At 47.1% G+C, this 20219-nt stretch overlaps 1 protein-coding gene across 1 annotated transcript in view; it reads left to right on the top strand.

Moving 5' to 3' along the window:
* The window catches only part of LOC144832075 (uncharacterized), a 64346-nt gene that overhangs the window by 10722 nt on the left and 33405 nt on the right, over window positions 1-20219 (top strand). The window contains exon 2 of the mRNA XM_078689055.1: window positions 771-2386. Coding sequence (XP_078545181.1) covers window positions 802-2386 — 1585 coding nt within the window. The 5' untranslated portion in view covers window positions 771-801. The remainder of the gene's footprint in view (window positions 1-770; window positions 2387-20219) is intronic.

The raw sequence follows: 20219 nt of genomic DNA, 5'->3' as shown, positions 1-20219 counted from the left end.
AGAGGTGGGCACGCGCCACACCTATATTGAAATAACAAATCCACTCCGAGACCCTCTGCCTCAGCCCTAAAGGGGTGAGAGGTCTAGCCCCTCACTTCATTGCAAACCAGGTGGAAATGCATACACCCGTACAAAAGCAGAGATATCCTCGCTTGAATTTACTTGCTATTGCAAAATTACAGAGGATCAGATCAGGTGGACGCAGCTTTGGTACAAGTTCCTTTCATCCAGAAATCTGACAGCCCACAAGCCTATTCAGATTAGATTCTTCCCCATTATGGTTCGTTTTCTCCTCTTTTATGTATTTCTGATTGAGTTCCAAGAAACCCCAGTTTGAACATGCTCTCTATATGTGCAATGACATAACAAGCGTTTTGTAGATCCTGTAGAGGTTTGGTATGTTGGCGTGTGCTTCAGTCACTGACCTGAATACTGCAAAAGAGAGGTGTACAGTGCAAGTGAGGATGATAGTGCAGTCTTGTCTGCCAGGGTATTATAAACCTTTCATTGCTGCAAGGCTATTACAGTATTCTCTTTTTCTGGTTGCACAGTGTACAATTTGAGCAGACCAAGGAACAGACTTAATGTTGGAAACACATTTCAAATCCGTGCCTTTCATAATATATGAACTATGTTACGGGTATTGTGAAAATGTAATGATTCCATTTCTTTCAGGTTTTAGAAATTCGCAATTTTCTCTGATCAGGAGTATTTTGACCTAACTGTCCTGTGATAACGTGTTGTCTTTTCTCTTTTCATTCTCTCTGCAGACACTTGAGACTTGAACATCAATTTACCAGAATGGGCAGAAGACGGGCTCCAGGAAAGAAAGTGACAGCGCAGTGTTCACGTGAATCCGTAAGAGCCACAGTCCCGTCTTTACCTCTTCATGACGTCTCAACTTCAGGATACCGAAATGATGCTCAGAGGGACCAGGACCTGGAACCGCTTTCGGAGAACCTGCCCCACATTATCCTTCTATCCATGCTGGAGGAGTTGGAAGCCAAACTGGATAACTTGATGAATACTGTAGAGGACGTACCTTCTAGAGTCACTGGGCTGATTAAGAAAATCTGGATAGAAAAGGATCAAGGTTCCCTAGATAATGGTACGGTGTCTTTGGATATGGTCTGTGCGGCGAGCATTAGAGATTGTGCTGTTAACCGGTCTCCTGCAACACCTCAACTGGACAGGTCAGAGGAACCGAGCTTGTGTCTTCAGCCGGTGTTCTCTGATGGGCATGCACCAAAGCAGGAGTGTACGCTCTCCTCGCCAACTGATGTTCAAGGGCGTCCAGAGGAGCCAAACCTTTGTCTACAGCCAATGTTTCCTGATCGACGTCACCCACAGCAGGACCAGTGCGTGCAACCTGGGTTTCCAGATAGAAATGGAGTACAGCAGGATTGTCCTCTATCCCGGTGCCCTCAGACAGATCCTCCATGCAGATCACAGGAGGCAAAGCTGTGTCTTCACTCAGAATTTGTTGATGGGCAGAGACCAGAGCAAGACCAGAGCGTACAGACGGCGTTCCCAGAAGAGTGGGAGCCAGATGAGCCCCTGAAGCAAGAACCATCCCCATTGTCTACTAATAGCTGGGACCAACAACAGAACCTCTGCCCACACCCACTATTTCCTGATGGACACGAACCACAGAAAAACCACCGTACACAACCCGCGCTGCCAGATGGAAATGGACCTGATGATCCCTTGGAGGAAGAATTGATGTGTTGTGATTTCCAAGATCCCCAGGAGAACCGCAGCCTACAACCCGTGTCACCTGATGGGAAGTCATCAGACGAACACTTAGAGTCTGGGCTATTGTCCTTTGATGAGTTGGGGTCACAACAAACCCAGTGCCTACAGCAACACCTATGCTTGAAGCAGGAACTTCCTTTTGCGCAGGATCCAATCGTGAACTATGAGCTGGAATCTATGCGCCCTGAAGCACAGGAACCAGACAAACATGACAATCTAGACCCGGCCTATACTGATGCACATGGTTCAGATCAGAATTACAAGCTAGAACCACTGCATACTGCGGCACAGGACCGAGAGCTAGAGTCAGTGCTTCCTGAAGCACAGGAACCAGATAAAAATGACAATCTAGAACCAGCCTGTACAGATGCACACCGTTCAGATCAGAAGTACAAGCTAGAACCTCCCTGTACTGATGCAGAGGGTTCAGATCAGAACTACATACTCGAACCACTGCACCCTGAATCACCGCATCAACATCAGAACTGCAAGGCAGAACTGCTCTGTCCTGATAAGCGGGGTCAGTGTGTGCCTCCATCATTCCTAGGACTGGGTACAAATACTGCAGATGAAGACTCAATGGAGAGAGGAAATACAAAATCACATTTATTGCTGTTCAAAGCTACCCCAGGTATGTGTTTCACTATAAATGGTCTCTTGGAGTGCATACTAACACATGTAACCTCTTAAATGCGTATGGGCAGATTTTAGAAAGTCTCTGAAGGGAGGATTATGGTTTGGATGGAACCCACTGAGCGATACTGACCCCCAGCCTCAACAGCAGGGCTGACCAGGGATGTTGTTGTCACTGCAGAGTTCTCCGGGAGTGCACACCACCTCGTGATAGACAGATACACAAAGGTTTTGGAACTCTGAGGTGAATTGCAATAATCTTATTATATGCACCAGGTGGTACTTTATCCTGTATAATACATGGTCACACCATCACCTTTCCCACAAACCTTGGTGCGTAGCTCCTATATATGCAGCAGCTAACATGTTTGCAAACATGAAGAATGAACTTTAAACCTCTTGTGCATAAGTAAAAATAAAAACTGTTAGATATTTGTTGCAAAAACATGTTAGAAACAGTTCAATAAAAGTCCATTAAAAAGAAAAAGCTGCAGTAGCTCGGAACGTGTAGAAACATGCAGAAAGATTCCACCCTTCCTTTATCTAAGGAAACTAATAAACATATTCCCTCTGCTTCTCATGGTAAGCTAGTAACATACAGCAGAAGTAATAAAAGCAAAGTTCTGTTTGTTGCTTTAAACAGCTGCTTCAATTATGCTTCGTGACTTGACCTTCTTTTCACATCAGCTGCTGGCGCTAGCAGCAGGCATTGTGCCCTCAGAACTCGACTGTAATAACTTATAAAAGCCGAGTTCTGAAGTCTTTTCTTCATAATCACTGACTTGGTGCATCACAAATTCCTGATTATAAAGAAATTAGAGACTGCCATTTATACAGGGATTACAGAATCCCATGTAATATAATTATATATATATACATATAATAACTTTGGCACAGTTCAATGAATCCGCACAAACTATTTTGGATTGGCTTGGCTAGTTTCATGCAGTGTTTTTTTGTGGTCCTCAAATTAAGCCACTAGTTATTTAAGATAGAGCTAGCTGGACCTTTAGCCCACGAATGGTCCGTGCATCTCGACTCGCGAACACAAATGTAAAAATATATTGGATCCGATTGGATGAGGGAGCTTGATCGCCCATCCATTTCGGATACGTAAACCCAAAGTTGGGCCTGCGGACCTGAAGCTCCCTGATTGACTGGCTACATCTTGAACCATTACCTGATGAAGAGACTTGTTCCCCGCATTCTGTAAAAATACTAAAGAAGCCATAAAGAGCCGTGGTGCCATCCTGTCTCTCCCTGGCACAGGGACTGCCTAATGTTAAAATGTAGAAAGAAATTGCTGATTTTGAACAGAGGTTGGATTCCACATCATGACCCTTGAGGTCTGCAAACCTTAGGCAGGTGTCTGTGCAGGCACAGTAATTTGCCTTGTACCCTGGTGGACATTTGTGATGTTCGGAGACCTGCTGCTCGGTCTGAAACCCTATCGATATCCAATAAGGATACACAAGTTTGCAAGGGTCCGAGAACCCCAAGAAAGTGTCCGGGAACCCTTAAAAATTTAAAATAAAGAAACATAAGCCAGGCCCTTTAGGGAATCCCCTGCTGTGCCCAGGCACAGTTGAACACCTGTGCCTTGTTGGAGTTGGCTGTAGGGAACTGTTGTGTGTGAATATGATGAAAAAAACACCCACTGAAAACAAGCATTGTCAAAACAAATAGGTGTTGTCTATCCGAAAGCTATTGGCTTTGGCAACGAGTTTTAGCCATTATGTACACCAGTGTGACTGCTGTTCGGCATGGCTAAAAGTTAGTGGCACGAGGTTGGTGGGGTAGGTAGAAGGGGGATAGATTGGGGTAGAGTGGAATGGGGAAGATTGGAGTCAAGTGGGGTAGATTGAATTGAGGTAGATTTGGGTGGAGTGGAGTAGATTGAGGTGGAGTAGGATGGATCGGGGTGGATTGGAGTGGGATAGATTGGGAAAGAGTGGGGTGGAATGAGGTAGATTGGAGTAGAGTGGAGAAGACTGGGGTGGAGTAGATTAGAGTGCAGTATATTGGGGTAGTTTGGATTGCGGTACATTTGACTGGAGTAGAATGGAGTGGAGTTATATAGAATGGTTTAGGGTAGATTGGGTTGGGGTGGGGTAGAGTGTGGTGGAATTGATTGGAGTAGATTTGAGTGGGGTAGATTGGATGGGGTAGATTGGGATAGGTAAGTTTGGGATGGAGTGGTGTAGGGTAGATTGGAGTAGGGTGGAGTGGATTAGATTCGACTGGAATGAGGAAGGTTTGGGTAGAGTTGGGTGGAGTGGAATTGGATAGATTGGAGTGGAGGTTTGTGGGGTAGATTAGGATGGAGTGGAATGGGGTAGATTGGGTGGAGTGGGTAGATTACAGTGGAGTACAGTAGATTATGGTAGATTAGAGTTGGGTAGATTGTGGTAGTTTGGAGTGGGTAGATTGTGGTAGGAGTGTAGATGAGTTGAATAGATTGCAGTTGGATAAATTGAAATGGAGTTGGGTAAATTGGACTGAAGTAGAGTGAGGTAGATTGGGGTGAAGTCAGTTACATTGGAGTAGATTAGAGTTGGGGTAGATTGAAGTGGAGTGGGGTAGACTGGGGTATATTGGAGCAGATTGGGGTAGATTGAGTAAGAGTGGGGTAGATTGCAGTGAGTAAATTGGGAATGGATAGATTGGAATGGGTTGAATTGGAGTGGGATGGATTGGGGTACCTTGGAGTAGAGTGGGATAGATTTGAGTGGAGTGGGGTGGATTGGAGTGGGGTGAGTGGTGTAGAGTAGAGGGGTGTGGAGTGTGGTTTCATGGAGTGAGTAGCATAGAATGGAGTGGAGTGTTTTGGAGTTGAGTGGCGTAGTGTGGAGTATACTTGGCGTGGTAGCGCACTGCCATTACAGACAACACATTTTCAATTGAAATGATCATTACATTTACACCGAAATATGGTTTTACTGCGCATAAATGATAATGTTTGCAAATGTCATCCCCTAGTGTATTAATGTGTTTCACTCTTATTCAAATATTTTTCTCCACATTTCAGTAATCCAAAACAAATGTGCTACATTTGTACTAATTCTGATATATTCTAAAACATCAGCCCAGTTCATTTTTTTAGGTCTTGACGCAACAGCGCTTAACTTTGTGGGCTTACTGCCCACCCATTACTTTTTATTTGTTTCTTTGAATCTCCTTTAAACAGCCTTGCTTCCAAATGGCTAATCTTTCCTACTTGTCCCTCCTTTTCGTAGATTGTTCCCTCCCATGGAGCACCGTCCCGTTACTTGTATCCTTGCAATGGTTCCATATTATCAACTGCTTTAGGCACTTTTTCTTTTTTCTTTGTCTAGGAGCACTTCATATGCGCACTTTTTTCACTCGCTCAAAGCTTTTTTGTAAATGGCTGTAATTCTTGTTCATATCTCGTCACATTTGCTGTTCATTCACAGACCGAGATCAAATGTCAGATGATGTTTCCCCTAAACAACCTGTTCTTTCTCTGACTTCACAGAGAGCCAGTTCCTCACCGTCTCACTCATCGCTGCTTGCCTCTCCTTGCTCGGTATTTATAAAAGCAAATTACTTCATTTTCTTGCCTTCACCACCTCCCCTTCGCATAATGGTAGCAGCCGTTTCAACTAAAGTGCTCAGATCTACTGCTACCAACCAGAAACTTCACTGTCGACTGTAAAGTTGGCACCTAAGGTATGGGAAGGACGGCTTGGGGTGGAGGGGACATTGGCATGTAAAGAGGGCCGTGCCATTGAAGCATCTTCTGGCAGCTCTCGCCAGCAGCATCATGACGCGACCCTGCCACATCTGTACAACGTTTCCGGGCCAAAAGCAGTATAGGATAATAGCTATAAATTCTGTAACCAGTCTGTTTGCTACATACAATCCACTGTTCTAAATGATATGAGGTGTTCTTAGTACATGTATTTCTAAAATGCCACATGTTGTAATATTTAGGACACATACTATTGTAATGCAAGTTGATCTCTAGTAAAGTTTAGGACATGTATTATTTGTAAAGTAGAAATGCTTTCCACTTAAAATTGAATATATATACTTGGTAGTTTGTTTAAAGGACTAATCAAACCAAATGTCAGAAGTACAATGCTATAGAATTGTGAAGCACTCTGATACCCAGTTGGGTCATGTTCGCGCTATATAAAACACTGAATTAATAAATGAATAACACACCTGAGTGCAGGGAGACCCCCCCACACACACACCTGGTGCCTGCTGTGAAGAAGGTGTGTGAGGGCTGAAAAATTACCTTCATGCCCTGCAATGCCAGCGCCCTCGATGCTGCCTGCGTGGTGGCCATATTGAAGCAGAAAACCATCAGGACATCTCAGGCATTTACACCCAATACCATGAAAGACGGCAAGCCCATAGGCTGATTTGGAAATTATTGGACGCTTTGCTAGTGGTATCTTGAGGAAAATAATCAAATACCGGTGGCGAGGCCAAACTACTCTTAAAAAATAACATCCACACACTGGGGAGAGACTTCTCAGGCTCTGATTGTGGGCTGGGATTCCCTGCAACAGAGAGCAACCATATCTAGTTTCTTATCAGACTAATAGTCCCCTTTCCCGGCGTTCAGAAAAAAATGTAATATCAGCATTTTTAGGTGCAGCATCTAAGAAGCTTATTGACGGCACAGTAATAACTCTCCATTCCCGGCATTCTATTTTCATTCATCATATCCACCACATTTGATTGAAATTCAAAGGGTAGGCCTCAGTAACTACGTGTCAATCTTTGTAACCCGGCAAAATGCAGTAGGATATTTCTTTTTCGACTGATGGTGTGGGACACTGCTAAAAGTCATTTGCAAAGTCAGTAGGTTCGCAAGGCAAGACCAATTGGCTTTGCCAGTGCTTGTTTTTTGTTGTATGCTAGGAAAAAAATCTTACACCTTCTCCTCTTGTATGGTTACTCAGCAACATTGTCACATACATTCTCTCATTTTGAAGTCATAGGAAGAAAAGTAAACACCAAGCTTCCTCAAAGAGAGAGCTTGACATTTGACCTCTGTCTTTGAATGCACTGCAAACGTGACAAGATAAAAACAAGATTTAAAGGCCTTTTTACAGAAAGCGTGTTTGTGGAAGAATACAGTAAACTAGGTTTGGGCATCGGGAGGGACGGATGTGAGTTACAAACCACAATTCCAATGGTAAGGAATGGGTGGAATGTATTCCCAGGGATGCTTCCTGAATATCCCAAGGATGTCTTTAGCGCTGACTGGTAGTCTTGGATCAAAAACACAAAGGTTACAGTGAAGTTAATATTGGGATTGCTTTTAACATCTTAATTTATTTTTAAAAATGATTTGCAAATCACTTAAACCATAGTGTGTCTGTCTGTCTGTCTCTCTCACTCTCTCTCTCTCTCTCTCTCTCTCTCTCTCTCTCTCTCTCCTTCTCTTTCTCTGTTTCCCTTCCTTTCTATCTTTCTCTGTCTCTTTCGTTCTATCCTTGTCTCTCTCTCTCTCTCTCTCTTTCTCTTTCTATCTTTCTCTCTTTCTATTTCTCTTTCTCTCTCACTCTCTCTCTCTCTCTCTCTCTCGCTCTTCCTTCCTTCCCTCCCACTTAATAATAATAATAATAGTTACATTTATAAAGCACCTGGTTACACTGAGGCCAGTGTGTCACCGGGCTACGGTCACAGAACAAAGCAACAGCTCACTCAACCAACAGTTTAATAAAAAGCAGGAAATAGATGCCTGAAGAAACCAACAGCGGACCCCACCGACCTCAAAAACTTCCGCCCCATCTCGCTCCTCCCTTTTCCTGCTAAAGTCATCGAGAAGATCGTCAACAGACAGCTTGCCGCCTTCCTCGAGACGAACGGATCCCTCGACCCCTCGCAGTCCGGTTTCAGAGCCAACCACAGCACCGAGACCGCCCTCATCGCAGCCACCGACGACATCCGAGCCCTGCTCGACAACGGGGAAACAGCGGCACTCATCCTCCTGGATCTCTCTGCAGCGTTTGACACTGTCTGCCACCACACCCTAGTACAACGCCTCAGCAACATCGGCATCCAAGAGAAGGCACTGGAGTGGATCATCTCGTTCCTCGCCGGAAGAACACAGAGAGTCCGCCTCCCCCCGCTTCGATCCGAGGCCACCGAAGTCATCTGCGGCGTACCGCAAGGATCATCACTCAGCCCCACCCTCTTCAACGTCTACATGAGACCTCTTGCAGCCATCGCACGCCAACACAACCTCAACATCATCTCCTACGCCGACGACACCCAGCTGATCCTCTCCCTCACCAGAGACCCCGACACCGCCAGAACCAGCCTACACGAAGGGATGAAAGACGTCGCCGAGTGGATGAAGAACAGCCGCCTGAAACTGAACTCAGACAAGACGGAAGTCCTCATCCTGGGACCATCGCCCTCCGCCTGGGACGACTCCTGGTGGCCCCCCGCCCTGAGCACCACTCCCAAGCCAACAGACCACGCACGCAACCTGGGCTTCATCCTGGACTCCTCCCTCTCGATGACCAGACAAGTCAACGCCGTCTCCTCATCATGCTTTCACACCCTACGCATGCTTCGCAAGATCTTCCGATGGATCCCGACCGAATCCAGGAAGACGGTCACCCAGGCACTCGTCACCAGCCGACTGGACTACGGAAACACCCTCTATGCCGGAACCACAGCCAAGCTACAGAAAAGACCCCAACGCATCCAGAACGCCTCCGCCCGACTCATCCTGGACATCCCCCGACGCAGCCACATCTCCGGCCACCTGAGAGACCTGCACTGGCTCCCCGTCAACAAGAGGATCATGTTCAGGCTCCTCACCCACGCACACAAGTCTCTCCACGACCTGGGCCCCAAGTACCTCAACGACCGCCTGACCTTCTACACGCCCACCCGCCAGCTACGGTCTACTAGCCTCGCCCTCGCCGCCGTACCACGCATCCGAAGAGCCACCGCCGGAGGCAGATCCTTCTCCTACCTGGCGGCCAAGACATGGAACTCCCTCCCCATCCACCTTCGGCTGACCCAGGACCATCTCGCCTTCAGGAGACAACTCAAGACCTGGCTGTTCGAGCAGTAGCGGACCCTTTCCCCCAAGCGCCTTGAGACCCTTCCGGGTGAGTAGTGCGCTATACAAGTGTTATGATTGATTGATTGAGATGCGTCTTCAGACCTTTCCGGAAGACTGACTCCAAGGACTCCAGCTGGAGTGCCTGTGGGAGCGTGTTCCATAACTGGGCAGCAGGGTAGCAAAACAAGCGCCCCCCCATCCTGGCTCTCTTGATTCTGGGAACAGACACCCTACCAATCCGGGTGGACCTTAACAGTCTAGTTGGAACGTAAGGAGTTAGAATATCGTGCAGGAATATGGGCCCCTTTCTTTGTAAAATCCGATGGCTCCCACATAGAGCCTTAAACTTTACTCTCTCCCTAATAGGAAGCCAATGTAGTGCCGCCAACGCACCAGTAGGCGAGGCCCGGTTCGGGAGCATGAGAACTAATCTCGCTGCTGCATTCTGGATGCACTGCAAACGCCACAAGCATCTAGCAGTTGTACCCAGATACAGAAGATTGCCATAATCAAGGCGAGAGGTTACCAGTGCATGAACAAGAATTTTTCTAGAAGCAGTAGGGAGGGTATCAAGGGTGTTGGACTTGGCCCTTCTGGCAGGTTCACCCCTGAACTTTTTGCCTTTTAATGTTACATAATTATAGTGATTTCTGGTCTTTGCGCAATTTGACACTGTGTCCCAGTGTAAAGTGAGTGCGCTCTCTGAGTGCGTGTGTGAAATTGGCCTGCCCTCCCATAGGAATGCATGGGGGATATGTGTGTCCATGGTAGTTCCTGATGTGTGGGGAGGGCAGGGTCGAGTTTGGTATGTGCGGACTCGTGAGATTGAATGCTGCGCGATGCCGTGCGCAGATTTATTGTGTCTAGTGTGGAAGTGCCACTTCTAGAAGTTGGCCTGTCTGTGCAGTGAATGTGAATTGGCTGTCTGGCTTGTGATTGGCTGGAGCTGGCTGGTGTGCCTGGCTCCAGGAGTCAGGATGGGTCTGCCCCGGTGGTGAATGGAGAGATCTGCATGTTGATGGCAGGGAGGGGCTGCACCTGGGACGTGAATAGGGCTGGGCCTTCCCTCTACAATGCTGGTTCCACCCCCTGTGGTGTGTCTGATGTCCCTGACCCATCCTGTAAATAGGGAGAGGGGCTGAGCAAAACAAAGTGCTCAAGAACCAGTTGCATCTGGTTCGCCCCTTGCCTGCACCTTTGACAACAAAGGAAATGTGTGTATAAAAAGAGGCTGTGACCTCATGTAAAATGTTCTTGTGCTCAACTTGCATCTACCAGGGGCGTGCTGCGGGTGGGGCCCAGGAGGGACCGCCATGGGGGCTGCCTCCCTGCTGGAGGGCCCTGTGTGCTGGCCCCTGGGCCTTGCCCTGCCCCTGGATGCCTGGCTACCTGGAGATCTTGCTTGGATCCTAACAGGAGGGGGCTTGCTGATAGTGGGGCCCGGGAGGGACCGCCATGGGGGCTGTCTCTTTGCTGGAGTGCCCTGTGTGCTGCCCCTTTGCCCTGCATCGCCCCTCCTGATGCCCAGGACCTCTGGGACCTATTTCCTCCTTTGTGTACTGTTCCAAGGCTTGTTACAGCCTTCCTGCGCTGCCTTCTTGGGATGGGCACTTTGATTTACCCTCCCTGGGGAAGGGGAGCCTGGGGGCTGAGCAGCACGACAATGCCGCCCTTGTGAGATGGATTCCCCCTGCCTGGGAATCCCCCCCTCCTTCTGTGCAATTGCGGGTGCCCACCCCACTGATTCCGCCTATTTTTAGCGTGCAGGTGCCTACCCAGCATTATGCCTGTGTGTCCCGATATTTGAATTATGTCGGGTGCCCACCCCGACATTTCCGATATTTAAATTATGTTGGCTGCCCACCCCAACGTTTATGTCTGTTTCCGAGGGTGCCCACCCCTCCTTTAGCCCGAGATTCACTGCCGCAGCCGCAGGTAAAAAAAAAGGAAGTCAGGCACCGTAGTGCCTGACGGTGGGTGGACTTCCGCTTTGGAAAGGAAGTCCCGCCTGCCGCCGCGCTCTCATTGGGGGAAGCAGGCCCGGAAAAAGAGTTGGCCCGGAGCCTTGCAGGCTCTACTCTAAGTCCCGGTCCCAAGATGGGGGACCGGGTAAAGCCAGGCCCCTTGTGAGGGCGGGGCTCTCGTAAGGAGAGAGAGCCCGCCGCCTATTGCTGTGGAGGCGGCGCGAGGCACACTGCCGGTGCCTGCCCCCACCGCAGACCTACCAAGGAGGCCCCCGCCCGAGTAGCCCGGTGAGTAGGGCTGATCAGGGGGGAAATGGTGGCATTCCCGCTCCCGCTCCCCCAAGGGAGCAAATGGTGTTGGTGGTTCCAGTGCAGGCACCGAGTCCGAGCGGCCCCGTGTGTCCGGTGGGCCGCTCCAACGATTGCGGCCATGAATATTTGCGGAGCCAGTGCACTCCAGAGGCGCAAGGTTATTGTAGGAGCCAGAGTGCTCTAGAGGGCACGTGTGTGTTCAGAGCCTAGAGGGCTCCACCGTTTGCACAGGGTTCTCCAGAGCCAGAGGGCTCCAATGGTTTGGCGCAATGTTCTAAGGGCCAGTGATGGCCCCTGTCGCAGTTTTTGATTCACAGCTGCCCAGCAAGTAGAGGGCAGCTGCATCGTTTAGGTTTTTCTTCCTTGGGACTTGCTCTTTGTGAACTCAGGAGTGGGATGCATTCTTTTGCCCCTTCTTTGGCCTTCCACAGCTGCGCAGCACTTAGTGCCAGCTGCAGCGTTTAGGCCCTATTCTTGTCCTCAGCAGCCCAGCAAGTAGTGGGCAGCTGCTACGTTTAGGTTTTGGCACAGTGGCGCAACCTGGACCTTGATGTGAATTATGTGCTAATGCTTTGGGTGTTAGGAAATGTACTGTGTGTAGTATGTTTTGCGCACCCTGTGGTTGATGCCTCTAGATATGATGTATGCATAGGAGGTTGTTTTACCTGTTTAGGTATGTTAGGGAGAGTATACTTCCTTGTGTGATTTACGCCCCTAGTGTAAGGTTTTACGTAGGTGGTGAGGATCTAATGTAGTTAGACTTGTGGGATACTGTGTATAATGGATTTCATGGCACAGAATGTTACCAAGTGCAGTGATTATCAGTGTTTACTGACTGTACGTCCTATGACCTATGTTACTTGTATGTTTTAGTTCACCTTTACCAAGTTCACTTTGTGATGATCCTGACAGTGGTCCATGTGGCCCTGTCAGGTGTACATAATCCCTTGTATATATTGCCCGTGCCAGTTGGCACAGTGTTTATAATGTGTTTACTATTCTAATGTGTTGTGAGAATACAAAGGCTTTTTTTGATATAACCTTGTGTGGAGTTCCGTTTGTGGGGGGCCTGGGATGTTGTTGCTGGTGGGTGCGTGCACAAATGCTTTACACATTGCCTCCGGGATCAGTCATACTGCTCATGTCACTTTGCCAAGGGGGTGAGCAGGGGTTATCTTTGGAGTGTAACTCCCTTGCCCTGACTAGAGTGGTGGTTTCTGCCTGACTTTGGTGCAAGCCTCAGCCAACCAGAAATCCCATTTCTAACAAAGGGTTTTCCGTAGGTTCCTTAAAATGCCAAAACAGGCGTCTGTCAACTGCCTAGTATGGTAGTCAAAAGACAGCTTATTGTCCACCCAGATCCGTAAGTTTTTAGCTTGTTCACAAGATGTGGGAGTCGGGCCCAATGACTGGGGCCACCATGCCGAGGTCCATACTGATGGAGCCTTCCCAATCACCAACACCTCGGTCTTGCTGCCATTCAACCTTAGGCAATTATTTGCCATCCATTCAGCCAGTTCTTGAAGGCAAGATGCAAAGTTGGAGGGCGCTCCAGCCCGGGCTTGGGTCAGAGAGACCACCAGCTGGGTATCATCAGCATAGGACAGGGCGTTAATCCCACATTTATCTGAGATTTTAGCCAAGGGGGCGACATAAAGATTGAACAGTGTTGGGCTCATTATAGAGCCCTGAGTCACCCCCTGGGTCAGCTTGATGTTTCTAGAGTAATAGCTGCCTTGCCTGACTGAGAAACTACGCTCAGACAAAAAGGACTCCATCCACTTTAGTGCTCCGCCAGCTACACCCCCACTCTCTAGATCATGGGGCAAGGTATGATAGGCAACAGTGTCAAACGCGGCACTTAAATCTAAAAGAATTAAGGCCGCTGTTTGTTCTTCATCCACATACTTCCGGATGGTCTCGGTAGAATAAAACAGGGCAGATTCCATGGAGTGAAGGGCCCGAAAACCAGACTGGGAAGGATGAAGTTGTGGAACAAATATGTACAGTGATCTGGGTATTCAAAATCTTTTCCGCAACCTTTGCAAAAAACGGGAGCAGGGAGATGGGGCGCAAGTTGTCAAGTTGGTCAGCGCTAATATGGGGTTTCTTCTGTAGAGGAAGTACCACCGCCTCCTTCCACATTTCCGGAACCACTCCTGAAATAAAAGACAGTTTTAAAAGGTGTCTCATAAAAGGCTCAAGTGCGTCAATGCTCCCTCTAAGCACCCTGGGGGTAGCTGGGTCCCTAGGTGAGCCCAATTTGATGCTAATGCTGGTCTTTTTAAGAGTGTCCTTAGGGGGCACAGTAAATTCATAAAGACACTGCTTTTCAGGCAGATCCAAAGGTTCCTTTTCTGCTCTTTTGCCCTTACGAGCCGAATCAGGGAAAGAAGAATAAATCCTCTTCACCTTATCTGTAAAATAATCAGCATCTCGATTACAGGACTCCTCGGAGCCCACAATGGGCGCTGCTACGGATGTCAAGGAGGAAATTTCTTTAAGGATCTTAAACCGCTCGTTTGTAGAGTTCTCTGCTGTTTGGATCCTTGCCTTAAAGTAAGCTGACTTCTCCTTCTTAATGAGCGAATGGTAGTGCTTGAGTTTAATTTTATACTCTACTTCCAAAAGGGTTGAGAATTCCTTCCTCCAGCGCCTTTCTAATTGTTTGCAAATAGATTTAGCGGTTTGTAGCTCCTCACTGAACCACGGAGCTGATTTACGTCTATTCATGGACATTTTAGTTGACCAAGGTGCGGTGCAGAGGAACAATTATACGTCTCTCGAGTGCTTTACACACCTCATTTACATCCTGTCCAGAGGGAGGACCATCCCTTAAAAACATCAGGTTAAAAGCCTCTTGTGAAAAACCAGCCCACTTCCTTCTTATTATACCATGCTTAGCTCTCTCATGTATCTTAAGCATGGGCAGTTTTACCCTAAACGTGATCAGAAAGGGATCTGACCAGAGCACCGGGAGCGGAGGTTCCATTTCCAGTGCGTGCCAGTTGGCAAAAATAGGGTCAAGTAAATGACCCACTTTATGATTGGGAAGTTCAGATTTTAAAAATAATTGCAACATTTCCAAATCTTGGCGCAACTCTTGTGCCCCGGAATTAGACGCATCATCAAAATGCAGATTTATATCACCCAGCAACAATAATCTTTCATACCGGATGGCTGGTTGAACAAGGTATTCAATGAGGATGGGCATACATCGCGAGTGGGGGCCTGGAGGTCTGTAGATCAGTAGCCCCTTCACGACTCTCTCTCTCTCTCTCTCTCTCTCTCTCTCTCTCCCGCTCTTCCTTCCTTCCCTCCCACTTAGTTTGTGGTTATAAGAGTTTCTATTGAAAAGCAATTATTTCTTTGCTAATATCCTTGGAATCTTTTGACAAATCTGCGCAAACTTTTCAAAAAGATGTTTTTTCTGGTTTCTCTTTATTAAGTCCACTCGTTTAAGCGTCGTAACTGAAAAAAGTTCACTCCAGCTCTGTTTAAAAGTTTTCTAGATGAACATCCCCCTACTGGAGGGAACTCAATTCAAGAGGTATGGAACAATTACGAGCAATGGTTAGAAAATGCTCTAGATAAAGTAGCCCCCTGGACTACCAAACCCCCCACCAGGCGTGCTAAATCAGAGCCCTGGTTTTCGGAGAAACTCCGACTTGCGAAAGCCCTATGTAAATCAATAGAGCGCAATTGGAGAAAGAGCTATGCTCCGGACCTCAAACTGAAGTATAGAACCGAACTAAAAATATATCAAAAAATGGTTCGAGAAGAAAAAAGCATCTTCTTCAACACTAGAATTGAGGAAGCTGCCCATCCTACTAAGGAATTATTCCATATTTATAAAGAACTGACTAATTCGGTCCGTCTAGAGACTCTGGATACTTATTCCACTGAAATATGCGAACAAATCGCTGACTTTTTTGTGGAAAAGGTGGAGAAAATCCATGCTACCTTCTCTAAAACCCCTAACGTAGGGGATAATGTAGACATAAAAACTCCCATCACTCAAAATCCAATATTGTCCATGTTTACTACGCCAGATAAAAAGGATCTACTTAATGTTATTAAAAGTATACATTCTGGATCTCCTAGGGATGTATGTCCATACGATAAAAGTAAGGACATCATGGAAAACACTCTTATTGACCACATTAGCTATATGATCTCTTTATCCTTCCAGGAATGTTTCGTTCCGGAAGCTTGGAAATTAGCGCAAGTGATACCGCTAAAAAAAAAAACTAACATCCCTATTTCACAGTTCCATAACCTAAGACCCATATCACTTCTTCCATATTGCGCTAAAATTATAGAAAAAGTAGTAAATAAACAACTCATGGATTTTGTTGAAAAAGAGAACTTACTCCATCCCTCTCAATCAGGATTCAGGCCAGGATACTCCACTGAGTCGGCAGTTCTGTACTCCACGGAATGTATTCGAATGATGGTGGATGAGGGCGAGACTGCAGCATTGGTCATGCTGGACCTCAGTGCAGCATTCGATACTGTGCTGCACTCAAAGCTGCTATCTCGTCTATTGAAATTAGGAGTGAAAGGTCCAGCACTTGCTTGGCTTAGATCTTTCCTTACCAAGAGATCATTCCAACTAAACTGCCCACCCTTCAGATCATCACCTCGCAGTGTCAGCCATGGGGTTCCACAGGGCTCAAGTTTGAGCCCTACTTTGTTCAACATCTACATGGAACTCCTGGCTGACATAGTAAGGAATTTTGGGGTGGGCATTGTTAGCTATGCTGATGATACTCAACTTATGTTTAAAATCACACCGGACTGTAAGGAACATGCCGCAAATTTCTCAAACTGTATGACGGCAGTAGCCACCTGGATGGACGATAACTGTCTACGCCTTAATGGAGAGAAGACCGAGGTACTGGTGGTGGGGAAGGAAACATCTGTGTGGTCTGACGCATGGTGGCCCTGTGAACTGGGAAAACTCCCCACTCCTGCAAAAGTGGTAAAAAACTTGGGGGTCATGATAGATTCTGACCTGTCGGGCAAATCCCAAGTGAATAAAACTATAGGAAAGTGCACTGGCATACTTAAAATCCTCCGAAAAATCATTGATTTGATTCCTATAAGAGCTAGAAAAACTATAGTCCATGCCTTAATAACGCCGCATTTGGACTATGGAAATGTCCTCTTAATAGGCCTCAATCACAAAGGCCTTCACCAGCTCCAATGTATTCAAAATACGGCTGCACGACTGGTGTTAGGTCTCTCGAGAAAAACTCCTATTAAATCTGCCCTAATCAAACTGCATTGGCTTCCTATCAAGGAAAGAATTATATTCAAAAGTCTCTGTTATGCCCACAGGATAGCCCATAACAAAGGCCCCCTGTACCTCGGAAGTCTCCTGACTATACACCGACCGATTAGAGCTCTAAGGTCATCAGGAGCAATGCAATTTAAAACTCCCCGCATTAAAAAAGCTAAAATGTGAGGTAAATCCTTCCGTTCTTTAGCTGCTAAACACTGGAATGATCTCCCCCTTCAATTGCGGATGGAACCGTCCGAAAGGATATTCAGGGCAAAACTCAAAACTCTCCTCTTTCCTAAATAATTAGCTGATATGACCACCTTTTCCGGTCTCCACCTTATGGGTTGATTTATAAGCAGTTAGCGCGGGGACACACAGTTTGTGCAGCCAGGCGCTCTATAAGTGTTTTATTATTATTATTATTATTATACCAAATGTGTTTATTTTTGTGGTTTTTGTGAGAAGTTAGCCTAGCATATGATGTCCACTAGTTCTAGTGGGCACCTTGTACCAGTCTAATCAACCCTTATGGTGGTGGTTGTAAAGTCAACCTTATAGACAAGCTATCCTAGTGGTAGCATGGACCAGCATTTTTAGGCTAATACTTCAGAGAGCATGTGAAGCCAGCTGTTTTACCATATATAATCCCTTGAATACCAAATGAAAGGACACCACACCAGGTATATATCAAATATATATGTATTTATTTCTAACCCAACCCCTCTGCACTCTGTATGAGGTCAGAGATCGAAATACATTACAAGTTACTCATTTAGCATACTTTAAGTTGCACAAATACAATTCTGCCCTAGGGGCCTCACGAACCATATACTAAGTAAGTGGTATAAGAACCACTGCACGCACAGTGAATAGGCCTAGGGCCTAGGGAATCGCTGGGGCTACACTACAGAACCAAACGTTAGGAAGTAGGAGACCCCCGGGCGGCTCCTGCAGTGTCTAAAACACAGGCGCTTGTCCTCTTTGACTTCAATGGAGAACAAAGAAGTCACAAAGTTAAAGATTAAGGGCACTTCCGGGTGGACTACGACAAAACCCCTTTAAACTAGGACACTTGGATAGTCAATACCCATGGGAGCACCGGAGTACTCGAGTTACCTCACCCAGGGGAACCAGGTGCATAGGTGTCTTTTCGTGTCGGGTTTCATCGATGCCTTCAATGGATACCTGCAAAAGAAGTGCTGCAGGCGGCCGAAGGAAGAGTGTCCGGGTGGATCCAAGAGTGGATCCAAGCTGTGAAGAACCTGAAAGCAAAGGGGACAGAGTCTAGGTCACTTGCCAGTGACCAGGATGGAACCAGGATGATATCGCGATGCAAACAGGTGAAGAGGTGAAGCTTGTCTCTGCAGCCACGAGCACCAGGAGGCGTCGACGATGACCAGGAGCTGGATTTGAGCTGTCCCACGAAGGATCTAGTTGACTGCGGTGTCGGTATCCGGATTGGACCCAACAAGCCTTGGCAACCGCAACCCACGCAGGAAGTGAAGATTGGCTTCAGGTCAGACCAGCAAGGTCTGAGGCGCTTCTTTTTTGGAGAGAAGCTGGAGCAAGCCCAGAGCAACCAGGCAAGTGTTGAAAATGCCCTGGGTACCTATGGTACACTATACAGGGGCTCACAGAGGTGACCCAATACCCAATCAGGTATGTACCTAAAGTACATGGTATCAATTTAATGAGAGAACAGCTGGGATGTGGGTCTGATTAGCAGGCCCACAGCCACACTGAAGTCGAAAAAACTGTAAATCACAGAAAAAAGTAGGGGTGACCATAGGAAGCAGACCCTACTCTCCTACACAACCCCTCCCCCGCCCCAAACGCAGGGACATTAAACTAACCTTGACCAGTTGAGTCTTCATATTCTAAGTGGAAATATCTGGAGAGTCCATCTGCATTGGCATGGTCAGTCCCAGGTTTATGTTCCGCTGTAAAGTCCATCCCCTGTAGGGAAATGGGCCACCTAAGAAGTTTGGAATTTTCACCCTTCATCTGATTTAGCCACAAGAGGGGCTTATGGTCTGTCTGATTCTTGAAGTGAGTACCAAACAAGTATGGCCTCAGCTTCTTCAGAGCCCAAACCACAGCAAATGCCTCCCTCTCAATAGCTGACCAACGTTTCTCTCTAGGGGTCAGCCTTCTGCTAATAAAAGCAATGGGCTGGTCTTGACCATCTTTATTCAATTGTGAAAGAACAGCTCCCACACCCAACTCAGAAGCATCTGTTTGGACAATGAATTCTTTTGAGTAATCTGGACTTTGCAGAATAGGTGCAGTCAGTGCACATGGCCTGCTTCAGGTAATCAAATGCCCTTTGACAGCTTACTGTCCACTGAACTTTCTTTGGCATTTTCTTTGAGGTGAGTTCATTAAGAGACACAATGGACCCATAGTTCTTAACACACTCCCTGTAGTAACCAGACAGGCCCAAGAAAGCTCTGACCTGTGTCTGGGTGGTTGGAGGAGTCCAGTCCTTTATGGTTTGGATTTTGCTCTCCAGTGGTTGAACCTGACCTCTACCTACTAGGTGACCCAGGTATACAACCTTGCTCTGCCCTATCTGGCACTTGGTAGCCTTGATAGTTAGGCCTGCCTTCTGCAGTGCCTCCAAAACATTTTTCAGGTGGATAAGGGGATCCTCCCAGTTGGAGTTAAAGACAGCAATATCATTAAGACAAGCTACACAGTAGTCATCCAGGCCTGTGAGAACTTGGTTCACCAACCTTTGAAATGTGGCAGGTGCATTCTTCAAACCAAAGGGCATTACCACAAATTGATAATGACCTCCTGGGGTTGAGAATGCTGTCTTAGTTTTTGCATCCTCAGCTAGTCTGATTTGCCAGTAGCCAGCTGTCAAGTCAAATGTGCTCAAAAACTTGGCAGAAACCAATCTGTTAAAGAGCTCATCTGCCCTTGGTATTGGGTGGGCATCTGTCCTAGTGACAGCATTGAGACCTCTGTAGTCCACGCAAAACCTCATCTCTCTCTTACCATCTTGGGTGTGAGGTTTAGGCACAAGGACTACAGGACTGGCCCAAGGGCTCTCTGAGGGCTCAATAACTCCCAACTCCAACATATTTTGGACCTCTGTCCTAATACAGTCCCTGACATGGACAGGTTGCCTGTAGATTTTACTCTTGACAGGCAGACTGTCACCAGTGTCCACCTCATGGGTGCACCAGCTTGTCTGACT

This window comes from Lissotriton helveticus, chromosome 1_1 (assembly GCF_964261635.1).
Source record: "Lissotriton helveticus chromosome 1_1, aLisHel1.1, whole genome shotgun sequence".
Taxonomy (NCBI): Eukaryota; Metazoa; Chordata; class Amphibia; order Caudata; family Salamandridae; genus Lissotriton; species Lissotriton helveticus.
Note: the sequence above shows the minus strand (reverse complement) of the source record. Positions and strands in the feature narration are given on the sequence as shown.